Source organism: Mus musculus, chromosome 1 (genome assembly GCF_000001635.26).
Source record: "Mus musculus strain C57BL/6J chromosome 1, GRCm38.p6 C57BL/6J".
Taxonomy (NCBI): Eukaryota; Metazoa; Chordata; class Mammalia; order Rodentia; family Muridae; genus Mus; species Mus musculus.
The window spans coordinates 169,996,202-170,018,792 of NC_000067.6; the positions used below are offsets into that span (position 1 = coordinate 169,996,202).

Below are 22,591 nucleotides of genomic sequence, written 5' to 3' on the forward strand. Positions count from 1 at the left end.
AACTGTCTTTGAAGTGCCCTTTACTGTGAGGCTCTGGCTTTCAAAAGTGTAATTGCCATATGGACACTGGTAATCAATTTTTTTTACCTCTGATTTGTCAATAATTAAAATATGAACTTGTCTTCTACAAGATATTCTTTCAACAAATCTTACTTTTTCTTCTTAGCATTATTATACAAATAAGGAGTTTCTGGCATCAACTATTTGTGTTAATTTAAGTTCTTAAGAATCGAGAAGAAAATAACATTACCAAGACATACAGTTTGAAGCTTAAGAGAATTCAAGGAATCTAAAACTTAGTCCAAGCTGTGCTTGGCCAAAATAAGACAAATGTAAATATTAGATATTATGAGAATATAAAACATTAGCACATGGTGTTTCAGAGAGCTGTGGTCATAGATCATCATAAAATATGCATGGAAAGAAGGACCTAGATTCAACAATATGTAGAGAGAATTCATTGGATTGCTCTGCCAAGAATAGCCAAGAATACCAGTAGGTGGACATCTGTGTTTTCTTTCACCCAGATGATCTCCAGGGATAGTATTTATTTATCTTCTGATTATTTTTACAATTTAAGCACGCCTCTTTTGAGCATATACAGTTCTGTTCTGAATATATTACATGAACTAATTAGTCTGCTTGCTTTTAAATTACATTGGCATAGACAGCATGTAGGCACCAGTGCTTTCTAAATATATACACACTCTCTTATCCTATTAGCATAGGCTAATAAATAAACCATCTTGGAATTTTCTTCTTTAGAAACATATCAAGCCAGGGTTTGGAGAGATGGCTCAATCATTAAAGGCTAAGCTCACAACCAAAATTAAGACAAAAACTCAAGGCAGAAAGGATCTTATCTTCTAACCCACAGCTAGGTTATTCTCTCCTCCCTATCATTTTATTTTATGCTTATACTTTTCTTTCAGGCCGGATGCAGCATCACGCCTTTGTCACTATGTAGGAAAGCCCATCGTTTTGTTCCTTGCTCTTCCTGATTGGTTAGGCTTGGTGGTACTTTAGATTAATTCTAAAAAGCCACTTTTTTGTCATCCAAACTAAAATCCAATGGCATAGATGAAGTCATAAATCCCATTTAACTTTTCAAGGCATGGCGCAGCACAGGGTTTCCATGAACCCTACTGTTTACTCAAAGACGATTAAGTCATTTTTAGAAGTTACTGGTAAATATTTTGAGTTATTATAATGACATTGTACTCAAGAAAATATTTCCTTAGATGCATTCCAAAGTGCTAGTAATAAACCTAAATATGTTTCAGATTTGTTTTCAAATACCACAGCAAGAAAGAATGAACAAAGGTGACAATGATTAGTAATAAAGGTGAGAGATGGGAGTCCATTGTTGTCTTTACTTTTGTACATAATGTCTAGGGATTTTTATTTGAATTCTTTGGTAGTACTTAAATGCTTCCCATTAACAGTCTTAATTTGTATAGCTTTTGGCACATTTTAACAATCTTTTGCCATAAATCTTTTCTAGACAAACATGTAAGAGAGTCTAATAAAGTTTGTACTGTTCCACTCTGGTTCTTATAATTACGTAATATAAAACAAGAAACACAAAGGATTCTCTCTTTCCAAAACCTGTAAGGCATCTGGGAAACCCGTTCCTCTCAGAGACCTGGGCAGGGGGCAGCACGGATGCACTTCCTACCTCCTGCATCAACCCACTCTCTTCCCTGTGGAGCCCCCGAGGTTTTTCTACCTGATTGGAAAGTGATCTCGCTGAACATCATCCACGTGTCGGCAAAATGGTATTGGCACTTGATGGCACTGGCCATTCGGTGGTGGAGGGGCACCGTGACAAACCGGGCACTGGGGTTCACATCGTCCAGGACCAGGGGAAAGTAGACAGCAGTGGGTTCCCACTCGCTGGCTTCCGAGCGAAAGTAGCACTGGACCTCCTTAAAAATCTTCACACCTTTAGCAAACATGTTGTTGCAGTGGACCTGGCAGAGAGAGGGAGGTCAAAGAGACACGCTGGCCCTTCTGGGTTATGTAGGAAATCCTAGTCCTGCCCATTTCTCTAAACACTACCCATAATTCAGTCTTCTGGACAGTGGCAATGATACCCAGGTCAGACCTTCTAAAACCCAGTTTCCAATTTGCAACTGTGTGCTCTGGTCACCTGGTTCACAGTTTTAGTCTGTAGTAGCCCCACCTGTTAAGTGAGAGCTAGATTAGCATCTTCCCAGGTCTGTTCCCAACAGGAATTCTCTTGGCTCTGTAATCTTTTTAATCATACGTGCTATCTGCCCATATTTGAGCTATTCTGATCTGAGATGGTGAGCCAACTTAGCATCCTGCTTCCTCCCAGGTACCTTCCCAAGGCAGACCATTCCTTTTCAGGAAGGCAATGTGGGAAACTTGAAAGAAAATAATATTCAAGCAAATTTAATTTCATCTTTCTTTATGACAATCTCGCTTGGAATGCCATGGACTGACACTTTCAGCCAGAGACACAGACTTAAATTTAGTTTAATTTACAACCGCTCAGATGGGAGCATCAGATCTTTGTCACTGATAATATCTGAGATGAGACAAGAAGTCAGGTGGGAGGTAGCTAGCACCTACTCTCCTGACTCATGACCTTTCAGCGGGATCTTTTTTTTGGCTTGTGAGGTCATCAAGAGCAGAAATTTCACAACAGTCCTTCAGTACCCCACAAAAAAAGTGTAATGTGTATATTAGCAACTGACTCAAGGCCCTTACAGCAATTTGGTTCCATTTGCTCTGACTCAGTCTTAATGGGGAAAACAGATCTTTCCTGGCCATTGTCCCTCAAGAATTTCACTGGTTAGAAAGGCGTGACTGTCATTCATGGACTGTAGTTCCCGTTTCTTAGGCCTGCTTAAGCCCTGGGTTGTACTGTGTGCAACTCTGTAAGTCCTCTAGGTAGGCAGTGCAGGACTACCAGGCTGAATTCACTTTTTAGATGAAGAAGGAAGAGTAATGAAGAAAGAGACGTCACGGCAGAGAACTGGAACCGGGATATTCTAAGGGTAGATCATGAGAGCTACTGAAGGGTGTAGAAACCTTCTAGTTCATCTATGTACTGACAAGGTAGGAGTACTCACGTGTTTTCCTGACCTATGTCCAGTCCGCAACACAATTGGAAGGAGAGCCCTAAACATCTGGTACAATGCCCTCATACCACATAGAAATGTAGCAGTCACCTTAACTTTTCCATTGGGATTTTTTTTTTCTCCACAGGTTTTATTGATGAACCCATGTGTTAATATCTTCCTTGGAGTGAAGTAATCATCTTAGTTTATTGACCCCAAGTCGATGGACTGAGGCTAAGGGCAAAAAACGTCAAAGAAATACCATCTCCAGCTTCAATAGGTTTTTCAGATGTTCTGAAATCTACAAAGAGTTGGGTAAGTACCCTGCAGGGAAGGTAATAATCTTTCCTACAGATGGTTCAAGAATTCTTCTGGAACGCAAATAAATAGCAATGGATTTCATTCCAATGTGGGCTTACATATTTATTTATTAAAATAATATACTTTGAATGCATGAGTAAGCTTTAATGGTTTATTTTAACCCTTCTTCAAAGCAAGAGATGAGGAGTAATTTGCCTCAGAAAGAAACCTGCTCTATAAAAGATATTAGTTCCCTGAAAGTAATTTTTCACTTTTTTTTCCCCATGAAAATTAAACCATGTGGAGGATATGTTTGCCTGAAGAGGCTGCCCTAGATCTCCTACTTAGAAACTTCTGGCTTCTTGATCTAAACTCTTGAATCATTTTGATCTGTAATGAGCTAAAAGGAGTTCTGGAGATTCAGGAAGATCAAAGTTTGCTGGTGAGATGTTATAAGATCCCAGATAGTTTTAAAATTTGTTTAATTATTTGTTAAACTACAAATCTTCCCCAACATGTATAAACTTACAAATTTATGTGTATGTTCACAGGTATATTAAAAAGTAATACAAAAATAATTTTTTCTCTTACTGAATATTTTTGTTGCTATGCATACTCCTTCCTTTCCCCTTCCTACTTCATATCTACAAAAATCTCTGAAGAATAATGTGTTACATGTAATTGCACACCCATATGTTTTACACTTGCCAAAGACCTTCCAACAACAAACCAACAGAGTGGGCATATGTTGTTCCTTCTGTCCTCATCTTAAATGTTTTGTTCATTTAATGAATAAGTGTTAATCTGGTTAAGAGATAGGCATTAACATCTGAGAGTAATATAAAAGACAAGTATTTTTTTAAGCCTAGTTTGTGTAAGGAATAAAATATTTGCCCTAGAGAGAACCCTTAATAATGACTGATGTATATTTCCTTCTTCTGGGTCCCATATTATCCCGCATGCATTCTTTTGAAAATTAATGGTGCCTTTCCTACTGACCTTGTGACCAATGTTTCCCAAGATAGGAAATATTCTTTACTCAGAATCTAGCATGCTGTGCTCCAAATATAGTTGTGGAACCAAAACAAGCACAGATAAACAGATAAAATTTAAATATATAGTATAATTACGATCTCTTCCATTTAACCCAGGAAACAGCTATAGACTGAAGACTACTGAGGAAGGCTTACCAAGTTTGTAGATTACTACTACACATGAATATAAATATGAAAAAGGGGCAGATAGGTGAACATGCACGTGGAAGACCAAATTTATTTGTCCACCCTTTCCTGAGACTTTTATTGAGGTTTCCTCATTCTCTTTTATAGACCATTAGGAGTTTATATACAAACCATATAAGATCCTGCAGCCTCAACCTACATTGAACACAAAGGCTTTCCTTCACACCCCTGGCCTCTACTTTTCCCTAACCCTACAATTTAGATTTAGCATCCAATCTAGTTACTTTTTGCATGAACTTTTCTTCTTTCCCATGCCCTTCTCTCTAAAACAGACCAAGGATAGAATGAGGGCAAAAGAAAATAATGATTTAAACAACATACCAGGAAACCCTTTATGTTATAACAAAGACCTTATCAAGGGTGGCATAAGGATTTGGCTCCCTGGTAGGGTCTTACTTCAGGCAAAATGAGATCTAGGACTTAAAATTCCTTCTTCAGATCTTGCCACATATTCATATTTGAGGTGACCCATCACATGACAGCCTTCTAGCGCAGCCTTGACCAAGCCATTGGCTTCCATCCTACCACTCACCAATGTCCACTTAACTGTTCTGCAGTTATGTACTGATGAAATAACTGTTATGTCTGATTGGATGAAAATGTTTGGCTCTGATGTTGGAAAGGAAAGAATGGAGGGAGGGAGGGAGGGAGGGAGGAAGGAAGGAAGGAAGGAAGGAAGGAAGGAAGGAAGGAAGGAAGGAAGGAAGGAAGCAAGGAAAGACGGAAAGAAAGGAAGAAAGGAAGGAAGGAAAGAAAGGAGGGAAGGAAGGAAGGAGGGAAGAAGAGAATAACTCAATAACAATGGGTCTAACCTGTTGTGCAGAGTTAACAAATGAAGAAACAACCTTTAAAAGTGATGTTACTCTGAATTCATCTATACTTGTAGTAGTGGAATATATTTTAAAATCTAGTTCTGTCAACATCAGCTCAGGGCACATCGGGCATTTTCCCCCCAACACGATAATTTTGAGGTTCTTGAAGAGAATCTACCACTGACCTTCATGGTAGTAAAATTCCTGATTCGGTCAAATTCAAACATGATCTCAATGAAACCGTTGGTAGCACTTTCGTTCCGCCATCCCACGTAGTCATAGCCAGGCCACACGTGGTATTCATGGGTCTGGGTAAAATCATCCAGGCCGGATACTCCATCAGTCAACTGGCCTAGCCCTTCAGTCATGCTGCTCAGGCCATGGGAAGAGGAGAGAAGAGAGAAGCCTGGAGTTACTCACACATCCACAGAAGAACTTTTCAGCCCATTGCTTCACTGCTGGATTTTGAAAGAGCTGATAACTATAGAGGTGGAGGGATTAGGAGAAATCTTTCAAATGCACCTTATCTAGTGGTTTCCTTTTCTGAATTGTGCAGTCCAGGAAGGGATGCAAATGCGTCCAACCAGTATTGGTCACTGATGGGTCAAGGGCTGTGCTCTTCATGTTCTTCATTAGTTCCCCCACTAATGAACTAATTTAGATGCCATTGATAATGGTGAACCATTATACCAAGACACCATATTAATACATATAGGAAAAGACACAAGGGGAAAACGAAGGCTTGTCATACAAACTAATAAAACAGCACTTCAATGGTTTTTCTGCTAATGCAGTAAACACTCGTTATTTTATAACATTTGTTGATGTGAAACTGAGTTCTCCATTGATTCAGGGAAAGAGATCATTAGGGTAATATTAATTTGATTTAGATGCTTGTAATCCCCCAAATGAACATTTCTTCCCTATTTTATTTCCAAGAGTACCATTGTGGCCTTGGCTACTAGTTCATATTTACATCATAGAATCTGGGATTTTAAAGTATGCCCCACTAGAACTCACATCTAATCTTTGTCAGCTACTTGTTTAATCTGCCTGAAGCTCAGCTCCAATCACATCCTTCCGTAACTTTAAAAATCATCAATGAATTACTATATTAAAAGGAAATTACTGTGCTAAAAGGAAAACTGCTCCATCCCCACCCGACTTCTTGATATCCTTCTTACTACTCCTAGCATTCAAGTCTCCACCACCATGAACATTGTTATGCTATAACTTCTCCTGCCAGGAACTGTGAACTAAATGGAATCTTCCTTCCCCAAGTTGTTTATTGTCAGGCATTTGGTCATAGCAATGAAAAAAAGCAACAAATACATAGAATAATCAATCTTCTCACATAGCCATTGACCCAAACTATGAATGCCTTAAGCATGAGACCCATGGCTTCATTTTTCTTAATTACCCACAACACCTAGCCAACTTCTACACACATAACAACTGACTAGCAAAGATCCAATTGGTATCTCATTTCCTGTGTGCTTTAGGTCTAGGCTAGCTAGGGTGTGACTGAGTCAAACATGTGAAGATGATGTAAGAGAGTGGAGAGAAGTGACTGACTAAGCAGATGGAAAGGAAATAAGTAAGGCTAGAAGACTGGATGAATTGAGACTTCACCCAGGGGCTGGCTGATGAAGGAGATAGTTCACTCTCCACCCTTGAGCCAGTAGAAAGGCTGTCTGTCATTCTACAATCTGCTTCCTGAGACTCACTAATATGTTTCTTTTTTGGCCCCTAGAAACTTTATTGTTGGATCGATATTTCACAATATTCTTACAGATAAACACTGAACTAAGAAAGACAAGGATTAGCAATGGACCAGAAGAAGAATGTAATGATTGAATGGATAGGCACATGTCTTTCCCAGCTCTGTACCCCAATGTGTCTGGTGATGTTTTTCTACCACAGCTCTTCATCTGTCCACTTCAGGCCTCTCTGCTGCTCTCACCCGTTTCTGCCATAATTAGACCAATGTTCCTCCATTTCTTCCTCTCCACTCCTCTACCTACTGTTTCCTGCTTTCATTAACATCTAATCCTAAGAGCTTCTCTTATCTATTGCAAGCCTTAATAGCTCCTTCTTTTCACAGCTTCTAAAGTACTATATTTATGGAGTTCATTGTTTCTTAACTTTGTGACCTGACCAATCTTATTTCTTACTTTGTATCTATAGCCAAGTTAGCCTTTAGATTGGAATATACATCCTCATTTCAGGATATATAACTCCCACACTTATAAAAATATCACAAAGTTTAGCTATTCCTTTGTGTAATTTTTCTCCTGTCTACGGTATTACTATTTTGTTTTCCAAAAGTCAACTTCAAAATGGAGATAAACACCATGCAGTTTATATATGTAGATGTAGAAATAACTACATCTAAGTTATTTCCGTGTATCACACATGTGCAGAATACTGGTGGATTGACTGACTCTTTGATTATTGATGGAATATTTGTTATGGCCATTTCCTCTATTCTGGTGGTTATTTAAATCTCCTAGTATTTACCTGTACCCAACAGCTCCATCATAGACAGAATCATTCAGATAAATGATGGAGCCTCCAGGGAGTACAAACTGCTGTCCAGCTGGAGCATTGTAGGATACCAAGCCATCTGCCAAAGGAAACACAGTGGTCAGCGTTTGTGATAAGGAGATGCACCTGCTGCCTAACCAATTAGCCTAGGGAGCTACTTAAGCTTCCAAGGAAGTATGAGCTTGTCCATCATGTCCACTGGGTTTCAATCCGGGTTAACAGTTGAGCACTGTTGGGAAGCTCACCACAACAGCAGTTACCTGAGTAACTCTGAATATGTCATTTCCACCACAGGGCACCAAGCCCTGGGTAGATGGGTGTGGCTCATTCTTCTCTTTTAACCAAAAGGAAATAATCTCATTCCAAAGGGGAGTGATTTCATCCCTTTCTGAGTTGGTGGTTTTTAGTTCTTGGGGCTTGGAAGTTTCTCTATGGTTCAGAAGGTCTCTGTGGTCGAGATTTACCTAGCCAGACACAACCATAAAGCTCAACCCTCATGCACACGTTCATGGAGTGGTCAGTGACTGGGATAAGGCGAACAAATCTGGCGACGATGGGTGGCTCCAAGTCCTTCAGGAATACATCATAAGGGTTACTGTTTCCATCAAGCACCTAGGAGAGATATGAGAAGGAGCAGAGACCTTTAAAATCATGTTCACCTTTCTTCATGAATCATGCATTTGATGGACACTTTGCTCCTTGTTCATGAGCAGAATATAGTCACTCAACTCTCTCAGCAGAGCTAACAGATCCTCTGTGTCAACTCTGAACTGACACCATGCCACATTTACAATGTCATATCGGGCTTGAACATACACAGTTTGAACTATTGACAACTATTGAGTCCTATATTCCCCCAAAGCGTGGCCATTTTCTTCTTACCTGCTTCCCATGCCGGTTACGCCAGGAGATCCAGCGACTGCCATCCCGACTGTAGTTGATCTTGTACATGGGTGCAAATTCAATGCCATGACCCCCTGCATGGCGCCCCTGGGTCCCCACAAGAGTGATAAAGTGTAGGGTTCGCAAGTCAATCTGCAGAAATTCCTTCAGGTCATCGGGTTGCACTGGAATCTCAGGACACCAGGCTCCATCTCCTTCTTCAGAGTCCAGCCTTGAGAAGAAGGGTAGGGAAGAGAGGGAGCAACTGTGAAACAAGAGACACTCACCAGCTCACAGTAGGCAGCTGCCCTGCGCCTGAGGAGAGAGTGAAAACCCAGCATCTAGTCCAGAGGGACTTGGGGGACCTCCCCATGGTGTCTGTCTGTCCTAACCATTTCCATTTGTGGTTCGTTTCCTGTCTCTGAAGCACCACACAGCCCAGGGAGAGTCACCACAATGGAGCTGGGGCCTTCCAAAGCACATGTAGCCTTTTAATCTTGATTTAGAGAACTCTAGGGAAATGAAACCCTTTCCACCCATGCTCCTCTGTGGAATTCTTTCACCCTGCCCACGTCCATTCCTCAGCCACAATCTCACAGAGCAGGCTCCTCCTGGTTTGGGTATCAAGTTATAGGAGGGAGGAAGGAGTAGGGAGGAAAGGTAGGTCTTCAGTGTGGGCTATGCAGTATGGTGGAATGCTAGCCAGCAGAATGGGCATGGCAACCCAGCAAAAGCCATGGGAGCCATGGTGAAGGTGAGGGTGGAAAGCCTGTGAGGGAATGACCAATAACCTGGGTTCATTTACTACTCCAGGCTAGACCGCCACTGAACGGCATTGAGAAATCACTCTAAGGTTTATTTGAAGTACCCTCTGAGTTTTCTCCCTCTTCCCTAGTACACTCCCTTTCCTCGCAGAGCTTACCCACTCATTTCTCATTCCCCCCATAACTCCACACTACTCTCTCCTCTCAAACACTAAGACAGGTATGATGAGGGAGGTTATGGGGGTCGATTGCCTCATGTGTGATTCCATTTTAACAAAATCAATACGAAATTTACATCAAATAATTAGGTTCTAGCAGGAAGAAAAGGGTCCGATCATCAGCGTAGCTTCTGAGTTGGGAGTCTGTTCATTTAGGGACCTTGGGAATTACATACTCCACATAGAATTTGCTCTGTTTATAGATGAGGATGGCCCTTCTGTGTGAGGTTTCCTTGAGGGAAGGAAGAACTTACTGGAAACCTCAGTGTCTGGTTTGACCATAGACACTCTGCCCAGTGGCATTTCAGATACCTCCTGAGACGCAGGCATCACTCACTGCCAGTGTCCTACATAATCTACACCTCTCTGTACCTGCGCCCTTGGCCTTTCTCCTACAACGGCCCACAGTGAGGTCCGGTAAAGCAAATCCACTGCCTATCAATGACCCCATTCACAGTGGGTGGTGTGGTTCTGAGGCCTCTGTGGTTGGGAAGAGGTTTCCAGGCCAGTGACTGCAGCCAAGGCTTCGCCTCTCTCTGAAACATTCCAAGCAGCACAAACCCCTTCACATCTCGCTTCCAGTCTTGCAAGCTCTCACCAGCACTAGCCCTTCCCCCAGCATCTTGAGTTGTGGCTGTGTAGCCATTCCCTCCTCCCCCTGCTCCCCTCCCCCTGGCACTTAGGCCTTCTTGACAAAGCTATCTCACCTCCCATATTTGGCAGCCGTGGATTCTGACCACTGACTTGAGGCTGTGATGTCCTCATCTGGAATGTGGCCTCCTGACATGCCCAGAGGATAGCGGCATATGGCTGGAACGAGGAAACAGAGAGAAAACAGAGAATGTGCTTTCAGTTTTAGTCCAGAGTCCCCAAGAAGGTTGAAACTGGTAACAGAACAGGAAATAGGGGACTTGAAATCTTCCTAGATCCCTCTATGACCCAAGTCCAGCCACACTGATGCTACAGAGCTTTTTCCTAATCCTAATATCCAAATACCTCCAAGATTTAACCAACAGCCAAACTTACATTTTGGCCCAAATTCTGACTAATGTAATATAATTTAATGTGCAAATTTCTTCTTGTATTGAGTAATAACCCCAATAGTCCCAGCCTTAGTTCCTTACTAGCAGATTTACATATTAAATCAATTTCCTAAAAGTAGCATTATCCTTGTAGCCATCAGGTAGCCCTAGATGGGTAGAAGCACTCTGGTTTACTAAGGAGCAGATTGTATGAGACTGTGAAACAGCTCAATCCACTGTCCCGTGTTAGTACTGAGCATGCTGGTCCTGTTAGAAACAGTAGTTTCAGGGATGGGCTTCACTTTCAACAAAGAGAATAAGACAGAGCATATGAAATTCCCTATGGGAAATAATCCAGCTTTCAAACAATGGGCACCAGACAACAATGGACCACCATCTTGGAGAGATGGGAAACAAAGGAGCCAGCAACGCCCCGACAGCGCCCAGTTACAGCAAAGGAGTGAGAGCTCAGGCAAGATTGAGTGGACTTCCAGAGTTACAAAGACAAAACAAGTAACTATAAACACTCGGAAGTCACCATAGTCTACGAGATAAAAGATGAGTAGGAAGATGAAACGAAATGGAATCATTACGACGAAGGAAAAGAAAGAATGGATGTTTCTGGAAAGCCAGAAATTTTTCCAGAAATATAAAACCACAAAATAACAAACAAACAAATAAAAAACCCTAGAGTATTCTTTTAAAAGGAGAACAGACCTAGAGGTATTAGGAGTTTAGATATCAAAATATATCACAAAGCTGTAGTAATTAAAGTAGTCCTATACTTAAAAATGTGACCAATGCAATGGAATGGAGAGCCCAGACATAACCTCACATATATAAGGTCAACCCATCTTCAAAATAGGTACCAAAAAATGCACAGGGGGCGGGGAGCATAGTCTTGTCAATCAAGGTGCTGAAAAAAATTGGATATCCATATTTCCAAGAGAGAAATTGGACCCTCATGTTACACACACACACACACACACACACACACACACACACACACACACACACACGCACACACGCACACACACACACTGACACTGAATGGTACCTCCGGGCCCATCTGCAGGAGGCAGAGAGAGGAGAACTAGGGGCTGCTCAGTCCAGGTCGTGAGCAAATGAACGCAAAGAGAAGCCACCACTACAGCTCCCGCAGGAGGCTGAAGGCCTGAGAGACCCTCATCTCCAAAGCCTGAAGAACCTGAAGTGTGCTCTGAACAACTGACAATGAAAAGCACACCTCACTGAGAGCAAGAGTTAGTCCCATCTTTGCTTTTCCTGTTCCATTTTGGCCCTGAGACTCTTGCCTGATTGCTGCCTACATGTGAAGATCTTTGCGACTGTAACTCTAGCGTATCTGAAAACTAAACCCAGAAGCTGCATGTTGGTGAAGATGCAGTTATCCTGCTGTGGGTTTGGCCTCTGAGGTCCGCTCCCAGATCCCATCCATCCTGGACAGAGAATGACGCTCAAGGGCCCTGCTGACAGCTGCAGCATAGAACATCCACAGTCCCATCCATCACATGTGTCCAGATGTGGGGCTGTAAATGTAACGAGAACCTCTGTCCTCTGGGACACGTGAGGTAAGCCAGACATTGGGAACAGCCAACAAGGTGAGTCATGATAGTATCATAAATAACTTCCCATCGTGGGGCCTGCTGGTCTGTGGGACAATAACCAAGACACTGCCACTGCCACTACAATGCATCTCGGTAGGGTTGTATTTCTAGGAATCCTTTTTCTGTCATGTTGTAATTGGCTCCGTGCAAGAATTTTCCCCTACTTAACAGATATAGAAAAATGAAGTAAACGAGATCAGAAGTGTGCCTGACAGGCAGGCAGAGGGAGTGACGGAGAAAGACCACATAGGACTCTGCTATGCAGTGTCAGAGGACTGCTGAGTTCTTCCCAGAGACTTAAAGATGTAGTCTTGGGAATTCATCCAAGGGAAACCTTGAGTCACGCAGATAACAAATAGAAAAGGATTCCCCATAAATCCGAGAATTGCTTACTTTATTGCAATCTATCCATTCACGTATAGCATTAACAAATGTGCCCATTAGTGAGTGTTCTTGCATTTATACAATCAGTCAGTAGTGAATAAGTCATAAAATGATTTCTCTCCTAGACCTCCATTATGGTCCAAGAGACAAATGGTAGACAACAGGTATTCAGACATCAAAAAGATACAGTTGCTTTCCTATTTGACAGTTGCTATCATGGTCTCAGAGAGTCTGACAAAGTATCAAAAATACTAAAATATGGTGTCAGGATGCAAGTGACAGGTTCTTCTAAGAAATAATTTTCACTGTGAATTTTCTAGCACACTTGTATCTCTTGACCTTCCAGAGCATAGTCATCATATTGGATTCCTGGCCGCTTTCAGCCTTGCTGACTCACAACTCTGATTAGGTGTTCAACATACACTGGACAAACAGCTAAGTAGGAAAAGGTGGAGAGCTAGGTAGATAGGTGGAAATGTCCAGACAGAAGAATGAAAACAATTCACTTCACATGTTAGATCTTGAAGGGCAAGTGCAGTAGAGGCTTTCTAGGTCAGAACCCCCCAAGTGAGTTGTCATCTGTGGGGTTCAGCAAGTATTTGTGAGGCAGCAGCTTGCCCAACTGTCTTTCATCAGGCAGTGACTTAGTTCAACAGTGGGTGTACATTATGTGTAGGAGACAAAGAGAAGCCACAGCATAGACCTTAGCACTGCCGGATAACTAGTCACAAAGATCGACTGAGGAAGAGTTTTGGGTGTTTGGTTAGAAGAGCCTCCAGTGACTATCGACCTAAGGGATGACAAGAATCTTGTTCTGTTCCATGATGTAAACTCACAGTTCAATGTCAGAGTAGGTGCTGAGCCACAAGGGTCACTGTAGATTTCTATTCACTAGAAGGGGATATTTTCTGATGGTTGGCTGAAACAGCTGATAGTGCAAAGCCCTCTACAAGCTCTTTTGTCTTTCCCTGCACATGCATACCGATAATAAAGTTTAACTTAGAAACTAATCATAGTGAGAGATAAACAATGCTTAATAATAAAATGGAACAATTATGATATCCCAAGTAAAAGTTATGTGAATGTAGCTCTCACATGTTTATTAAATGTTTATTTTGTTTATGTGTGCGTGACTGTGTACACACAAATGTATGCAGATGTGTGAACTTGCATGCACTGAGGCCTGAAAGGAGTGTTTAATGCCTCTGGGCTGGAGTTACAGGCAGCTGTGGGATGCTCAGCTTGCTCTATGGGTGCTGGGATCTGAATGCAGGCCTTCATGATGCAAAGCAAGGTCTTCTAATCTCTGAGCCATCTCCCCAGCCTCTCTCCCATCTTATTGAACCACACCCACTTGCCTCCAGAAGGCAAAACGGTGCTTATATACAGAGATAAAGTGCAGTGAATGACAAGCACTGGGTGTGACGGGTGGGGGGGGGGCTCAAGATTTAGTTCTTTCAGTCCCAATCACTACATTTAAGATTTATAAATTAGTCCTGACTTTGTCCATCTAATACTTTCAGACTGTGATTGACTACACAAAGAAACCAAGGGATGCAAAACCCCAGATAAAGAATGACCAACTTTTCAGTCATCCTACAACAATGGGAGTTGGGCTAGTGATCTAGAAACCAGGTCCAAGGACTACAAGGTTGAAGACAGGGAGGTCAGAGACAAGAGCTGATAAAGCAGCAATGTAACATAAAATAAGTAAGCAGAGTTTCTCCATGATTCAGTGTTCCCAGGGGCCTCACAGGAAGGGCAGAGGAAGAGTGCGAGCTGATCTTGGATAGCCTTACCCATCCCGCTGGGTCGTTGGAACCAGAAGAAGCCTTGGCCCAGGGAACCCAACGTGGCGCTTCTCTGCAGCCCCGGTGTGGTTTTCCTATTGAATGTGCCTATTTTGGGTAACTGGTGGAAGGGATCTCAGCTATTTGGGAAGATACAGAACTGCAACATTGGCTCAAATCCTAGACATCAGGACTCCTTTCTTCCAATCCCCCGCGCCCGTTCCCTGGATTACACTCCCCTATTCAGTCCATATCCTGAGATATAAAGAAATATGTACAGAGAGCAGCCTGTCACAGGAAGCAAAAGTCACTGCAGGAAAAAAAAAAATGCTTGCTGAGTTGTCTTGGTGGTTTCCGGATGCTTCCGCTACCCACCAATCTCCTGACAGAGATGCCAACGGACTCTTCCAGTTTCCCAGAGTGGAAAACTACCAGCATCAGCCACAGTAGGCCCAGCTGAGAACTCTGTCCATCCCAAGCTCCAGTAGGGTTGGCAAGCAGACCGAGGAGAAACAGCTGCCACCAGGTCCCAGCTTCCCAAGGCTTACTTCTCATACTCTCGAGCCAAGGCTGTAAGGCTGAAAGCATTGCTTGTTCCAAGATGTTTACCCCCGACAGCCAGCTCCAGCCCATGGCCTGCCTGTCACTGAGTATGCTACATACGGCTTCCAGGAAAACACAGGGCACATGAAAGGTCTAAGCACAGAAGTATGACCCCTGGCTCGCCCCAGGTACACGTTTGATAGAGGGAGATTATCAGGGTCAGATTATCATAAGCCAGTCTAATGATCTAAAGATATATCTATGACTACAAAATTTTAGATCCAGGGAAGAAATTTTAACTCACTGAACCCTAGAGTTCCATACTCGATATCAGAACCTGTAATCCTCAGAAAGGTGAACTGACTCGTTCAGAAACTCACAGACGACCAATGTAACCATGACGGAAATCCAGTGTTCTCAGCCCTGGTCCTTCTCAGGCCACCTCAACCTACTTCTTCCAGTTCCAGAAAGAACAAGCCTAGTCAACGGTGTCACCTGGGCCTTGCTCCCCACACACTGCAGTGCACAAGCAAGACTATTATTAGGTCAGTCATTTTCTTCAGGCTCTGGGTTTGTTACACATGGGTCTATTTCACAAAGACTGCTTTCCCTCATTCGATATCCTCTTAGGAATAGATAGTTTCCAGAAACAAATATTAAAGACAGGAAAGAAAATCTGAATGCATGGGCTTTAGGGTACGGAGTTACAGATTGGATGGCATGCTCTTCCTGGTTACATACATGAACCAGTAGATGGGAAAACAGCAAGCTTTTTGTCCCAACAAAGAGGTAAACCCAAACAAACAAACAAGCAAACAAAAAACAACTGGGTTAGAAATAACACGGGCTGTGAAGTTATAGGAGATACAGCTTGTGGTTCAGCATGTAACAATTCTATATTTCATGAGGCAGAGCTTATGAAACCCCACAGAAGAAGGGGAAGAAGCATTGTAGGAACCAGAGGGCTCCAGGACACAATGAGAACTCAGCCCACAGAACCAACTAACCAGAGATCATAGGGGCTCACGAAGACTGAACCAACAATCACAGGTCCTGTATGGGTCTAAGTCCTCTGCATATCATGTTATGGCTGTGTAGTTTGATGTTCTTGCGGGACTCCCACCAGTGGGAAAAGGGTCTGTCTCTGACTCTTTTCCCTGGTCTTGAACCCTTTCCCTCCCATTGGGCTGCCTCATCCAGCCTTGGCATGACGGTTTGACTTAGTCCTATTGCATCTTGGTATTGCCATGTTTGGTTGATATCTCTGGGAGGCCTGCTCTTCCCTGAAGGGAAATGAAGGAGGAGGAGATCTGGGGAAGGGAGGAGTTGGGGACACAAAGAGGAGTGGAGGGAGGGAAAACTGCAGTCAGGAGGTAATATATGGAAGAAGAATAAATAAAAAAATAATTCTATGTTTCAAACTTGATTCTGTCCTTCTAATATGGAAGTACAAGGCTGGCTACTACATCCCATCCCTTTGGGAACTTTAGATTCCATATCCTCTGCTATGTTTTGACTGTGATGTGTCCGTCATGGGCTCTTATATCTGAACACTTGTTCCCAGGCTAGTGGCGCTGTTCTGGTAAGTTGTAGAACTTTGTGGTCCAGTTAGCAGACATGGGCTGTTCAACCTTGAAAGCAGAATCAACTTCTAGTTCCAGCCAGAGCTTTTTGCTTCTTGATCCACCACAATACAAGGAGCCTCTTCCATACGTTCCCCTCACCAGCAACTCTGCCATGCCTTCCTCGCTGTTATAAACTGTGCCTTTAAAACCATGAGCCAAAAATCAATTCTTTCCCCCTTCAAGTTGCTTTTATTGGGTATCAGTCCCAGCAATATAAAAATAAGCAACGTTTCCTTAACAATCCTTAATAATCCTCATCCTTAATAATAAGCAGGGTTGTTTCAGAAATTGTTAAAATACAAACCACAGCACGTTCTATGTGATATAATAGTGCTCAATAGATGATACCCAGAAGGAGAAAGGGAATTAGTGTGTTCTGAATACCACATGCATCCTTTCTTAAGTAACATGGAAATTTTATGACCGTTTAATCTTGTGCTCTCTGCTTAATCATAATAATGGTACTTCTTATGGAGATGTGTTAAAAAAAAAACAGTCAGTTAGCATTCTTCCAAACTTAGAGCAATGAAGTTTAGTAATATTTAGGTGCTTTTAATTCTTCTCTGGTTATTTTTATTATGAATCCTCTTAATAAAGGATTGCAACTGACCTCCAGGGAGTTGCATAGAGTAAAAACAAATAAGTAAGAAAATAAGAGGAGGGGAAAGAGAACTGGGATAATAATCAGGTGGAGTTAGTATCCAAAGCTGTGTTTTCTCTTGCAGTGTTAGATCAAGGCCTCACTTGCATGCAAGGAAGGCATTCTAACGCTGAGTCCAACCCCAGCAACACTCTGCATTACCCCCTTCACTGGGAAGAGATTTTCACTCTGGTTCTGCTTATAAGTCAATTCAAAAAGTGAAATAGCCCAGTGCGATGGGCTCAGGGGGTAAAGCACTTGCTGTGCAAGCCTGATGACCAGAGTTCAAGCCCCAGAACTCACCTGAAAGTGGACGGAGACAGTCAAATTCACAAAGTTCTCTGACCTCTACATGTGTGTCATAGCACATGCACCACACACACACACACACACACACACACACATTCACACACAATTATGTGTACACGAACACATCATCATCATCATCATAATAAAGTATATGTTAAGTGGAATATTAGAATTTAAGGGGAATCATAGAGGGCTAGAGAGATGGCTCAGAGGTTAAGAGCACTGGCTCCTCTTTTAAAAGTACTGAGTTCAATTTCTAGCAACCCCATGGTGGCTCTCAACCGTCTGTCATGGGGTCTGATGCCCTCTTCTGGTGTGTATGAAGAGAGTGACAGTGAACTCACATAAAATAAATTAATTTAAAAAAAAAAAAAAAAGAGGTCAGGCGTGGTGGTGCACGCCTTTAATCCCAGCATTTGGGAGGCAGAGGCAGGTGGATTTCTGAGTTCGAGGCCAGCCTGGTCTACAGAGTGCGTTCTAGGACAGCCATGGCTACACAGAGAAACCCTGTATGGAAAAAAACCAAGGGGGGGGGAAGAGGAATCATAGTAACAACCGAAGGAGATGCTAACTTTTGATACCTGTCCCCAGGTGAGGTAGAATAACTTGTGATAATCAATGCTACCCCTCCTCCAAAAGCACCCGGAAAGGCTGGATACACTTGGTAAATGCTCTACTCAAAAGTGCTTTATTGATGAGGCAGAGAGAGTGGAACAACTAAGACCTTAGAGAAGAGAGCAGTCTCAGGAGAAAGAATTCTTGCAGTCCCTTTCAGTCTCCGCCAGACTGGGACAGGGACAAGTGGGTGATGCTGGTTGTGGCACCTGCAGGGGTTTCTATGAGGGAAACTAGCAATCTGATAAGGATCTGAAGGGAGCTGTGTACAAAGTTCTTCCACTCAGCCATGTGCCCGATGCTGGGCCAAGTCAAGCAGGAGTGTGGAAGCCAAAGGACTCAAGACTTGCCAGGGAGAAAACTCACAGGGGGTCTGGAGATACTCTCAGTGTCCAAGAATTCCAGCTTATACCCTACCAACTGTGCAGACAGAATATGTGTCGCTCTGCCAAATACCAGAAGATCCAACTGCTCCGCCAATAGCCAATCTGGATTTGAGTTCACAGCCTCTTACAGAAGCCAAAGATACAAGAGCATGCTTCAAGAGCTAGCCAGCCCAGCTCTACAAGGAAGCAGGCCATACCAGTTCTACTACTACTACACCACAGGTTTCTCAATAACTAGTCATAATGAATAAGGGGCAGAAATGTACCCAAATCCTTTACTCTTGTGTTTAAATCCTTACTCTTGGCTTGCCAAGGGAAAGGTTCCAGTCCACTCTTTTGGGTACTGTAACCTGTTAAGATGTAAAGTCTAAGGAACTGTGTTTTCTGTGTTCAAGCATTACTAACTACCAAAAAGCTACTGTCTTGCAGAAGTTAAGCATTTCTTTTATTTAATCAAGAAACAAAACAGAGGCAGGCACCTCGGTATACATCCATAACCCCAGGGGAGGGTGAAGATAGGGGAAGGAAGAGCCGGAGCTCAAGGGCAGCCATAGCTCCAGGGAAAGTTCAATCCCAGTCCAGGCAATAGGAGAGCCTGTAGCAAAACAGTCAAAAAGAAAGAAATGCAGGGAGGAGAGAGTCAAAAGAGGTGGGGGAGTGGCATACATATATACAGACAGACAGACTTATTTGGTGGCATATACCTACACTCTAAGCACTTTGGAGGCCAAGACATGATGATGATTCATAATATGAGGCCAGCCTGAGTTACACAGCAAATTCCAAGATAGTCTTAGCTATATAGTTTGATCTTGAGTCTGAAAGGAAATTAAACAAAATAAAAGGTTTAAACTAAAAATGCCTGGGACTGAGACTGCAAAGAAAAAAAGCCCGGGCATGCCCGAGTCCGTCTTGAAGCTAGGTCACCTGGTCGTAAGGATAAGGGAAGGAATGCAGGAACTGGTTCTGACTATCTTGGCTGACTCATTGACCATCTGGTAGCCCAGCGCCTCCTGCTCACCCCCCTTTTTATAGAGAGCATAGTTAAAAGCTGAAACATTAACCAGATACAATGTCGACTCAGATAAGCCCCCAGCTTCAGAATCCTTATACGCCCCGGCCTGCACGTACTACTCTGCTGACTCATAATCATGTTGCTGATGTTTGAATGGGCCAATCGTATGTAACCGCGCCAATTCTTCCTAGCCCCTAAACCCTACCCTATAAAAACCTCGAGTTTTTGAGTCTCAGGGTTGATTCCTCTGTCTCCTGCGTGAGATATGTATCGACCCAGAGCTCCACCATTAAAGCTGCCACATGCTTTTGCAACAAGAAGGTCTCTCATGTTTCTTTGGGTAACCCCGAGTCCCAAGACTTGAGTGGGGGGCTCCTTCTTGGGGGTCCTACATTTGGGGGCTCGTCCGGGATTTGAGGGGTCCCCAAGGACTCGAAATACCCCTTGGAGGTACGTTTTGTATGTGTGTGGTGTGTTTGTGCAGCCACTGAGTCTGTGCCTTTGTTTTTCGGAGTCTGATATTTTGGCAGCTGCCGTTGAGGACCGTAAGGACCCACGGCTGCGGAGGGAGATGCCCTAAGGCCCGCAGGCTGCACCCCTGGAAGACATTCAAAGGGAGACCCTGGAGGTTGTGCCCAGGGTACGGAACAGTCAGGAGGACCTGGCTGTTGCCTGGCAGAGTGAAGGAGAGAGAGTGCTCTTCCTGCCAGCGAAGGAGTGGACACGAAATCCCACTCCATCAGAGGTAGCGTTTGGCTGGTTGTATAAGTCCAGACGCAGACAAGTGTGTTTAGATGTCTTAGTGTCTTCCATCTCTGTCATTGTGTTGTTTTTATTCTTATTCTTAACTATGGGACAGACTGTGTCTACTCCTTTGACTAAGGACCATTGGACAAACATTAGGGCTAGAGGACGAAATTTGTCAGTAATAGTGAAGAAAAAGCTATGGATGACTTTCTGTTTCTGTTTTTGGAGTGGGTTGGCCACTGGAAGGAACTTTTGACTTACCCACCATAAGGGCGGTGAAGGCCATTGTTTTTCAGGAAGGGCCAGGGTCGCATACAGACCAGCAACCATACATCACGGTATGGGAGGACTTGGCACGCTACTAACCCCTGTGGGTTCGCCCATTCTTCCCACCTCTCTGCCCTGGCACCAAGATCCTAGCCATCTGGGAAAATGCTGAGAAAGAGAAACTGAAACCACCGCTCGGGGGAGATGATGAACATAGCACACAAGTGACAAAACCCCCCAAGATCTATCCAGAGATTGAAGAACCCCCTGAGTGTCCCGACACCCCTCAATCCCCACCATATGCTCCCCAGCCCCAACCTTCAGCTCCCTTGGGACCTCTGCCTCAGGCCCCGGCCGGAGGAGGGGGTGCCTCCACAGGAACAAGGAGCCGGCGAGGAGTTGCCCCCTGAGGGGCCTGCTGATTCAACCGTGGCACTCCCCCTCAGGGTTATTGGGGCTCTCCCTGCCGATCCTGATAGTCTGCAGCCCTTACAGTATTGGCCTTTTTCCTCCTCCGACCTCTATAATTGGAAAGCTAATCACCCTCCTTTTTCAGAGAACCCTGCAGGACACACAGGGTTGGTCGAATCACTAATGTATTCACACCAGCCGGCCTGGGATGACTACCAGCAGCTTCTGCAGACTTTATTCACCACCGAGGAGAGAGAAAGGATTTTCCTCGAGGCTCGGAAAAACACCTGTCCGAGATGAGGCTGGGCAGCCTGTCCAAACTCCAGCTGAGATAGATGAAGGATTCCCACTAACCCGGCCCTGATGGGATTATAATACGGCACAAGGTAGGGAACGACTGTCCAATTATCGCTGGGCCCTAGTGGCCGGTCTCAGAGGTGCTGCTTGGTGGCCCACGAATCTGGCCAAGGTAAGAGAGGTTATGCAGGGAGCGACTGATCCCCCCTCAGTCTTCCTCAAAAGGCTCATGGAGGCTTACAGAAGATATACCCCATTTGACCCCACGTCTGAGGGTCAAAGGGCCTCAGTGATTATGGCCTTCATTGGCCAGTCGGCTCCCGACATTAGAAAGAAGTTACAGCTAATTGAGGGCTTGCAAGATTATACCATAAGGGATGTAGTTAGAGAGGCAGAGAAAGTGTATCATAAGAGAGAAACAGAAGATGAAAAGTTAGAAAGAGAAAAGAGGATGAGGATAGGAGAGACAGGAGACAGGAAAAGGTTTTGACTAGGATACTGGCCGAAGTAAAAGAAAGAGATAAAGGGAGAAGAGGTAGACAGTTAGGGAACCTGGGAGACAGGAGATAGCAGGGACCAAGGAGACCCAGAGAAGGCAGACAGCGCCTGGAGAGGAACCAATGCGCATATTGCAAGGAAATGGGCCACTGGATGAGCGACTGTCCAAAAAAGAAGCAAGAGGTGAAGGTGCTTTCTCTTGGAGAAGATGAGGACTAGGGGGAATGGGGCTCGGCCCCCCTCCCCGAGCCTAAGGTAACCTTAGAAGTGGAGGAGACTCCTGTGGACTTTCTAGTCGACACTGGGGCAGAATTTTCAGTACTCAAGACGCCACTAGGAAAAGTGAAGAAAAACGAAAAAACCTTGGTGATCAGGGCCACAGGACAAAAGTCATATCCATGGACCACATCCCAAATAGTAGACATAGGGTGAAATCGAGTAACTCATTCGTTTCTAGTCATTCCAGAGTGTCCTATGCCCTTATTGGGGAGAGACTTACTAACCAAGTTAAAAGCACAAATAACCTTTACCTCTCAATGACCAGAGATATCCTGGGGAATGAAA

The 22,591-nt window shown here is 43.7% G+C and overlaps 1 protein-coding gene across 4 annotated transcripts in view; it reads right to left on the minus strand.

Annotated features, from left to right (window-relative positions):
- Window positions 1-22,591, minus strand: part of Ddr2 (discoidin domain receptor family, member 2) — a 138,530-nt gene that overhangs the window by 23,895 nt on the left and 92,044 nt on the right. For all 4 annotated transcript variants that reach the window (XM_006496696.4, XM_006496697.4, XM_006496698.3 and 1 more), the window contains 6 exons: window positions 10,561-10,663; window positions 8,872-9,103; window positions 8,454-8,601; window positions 7,963-8,068; window positions 5,628-5,811; window positions 1,730-1,973 (listed from right to left, as the gene is read on the minus strand). In XM_006496696.4, coding sequence (XP_006496759.1) covers window positions 1,730-1,973; window positions 5,628-5,811; window positions 7,963-8,068; window positions 8,454-8,601; window positions 8,872-9,103; window positions 10,561-10,663 — 1,017 coding nt within the window. The remainder of the gene's footprint in view (window positions 1-1,729; window positions 1,974-5,627; window positions 5,812-7,962; window positions 8,069-8,453; window positions 8,602-8,871; window positions 9,104-10,560; window positions 10,664-22,591) is intronic.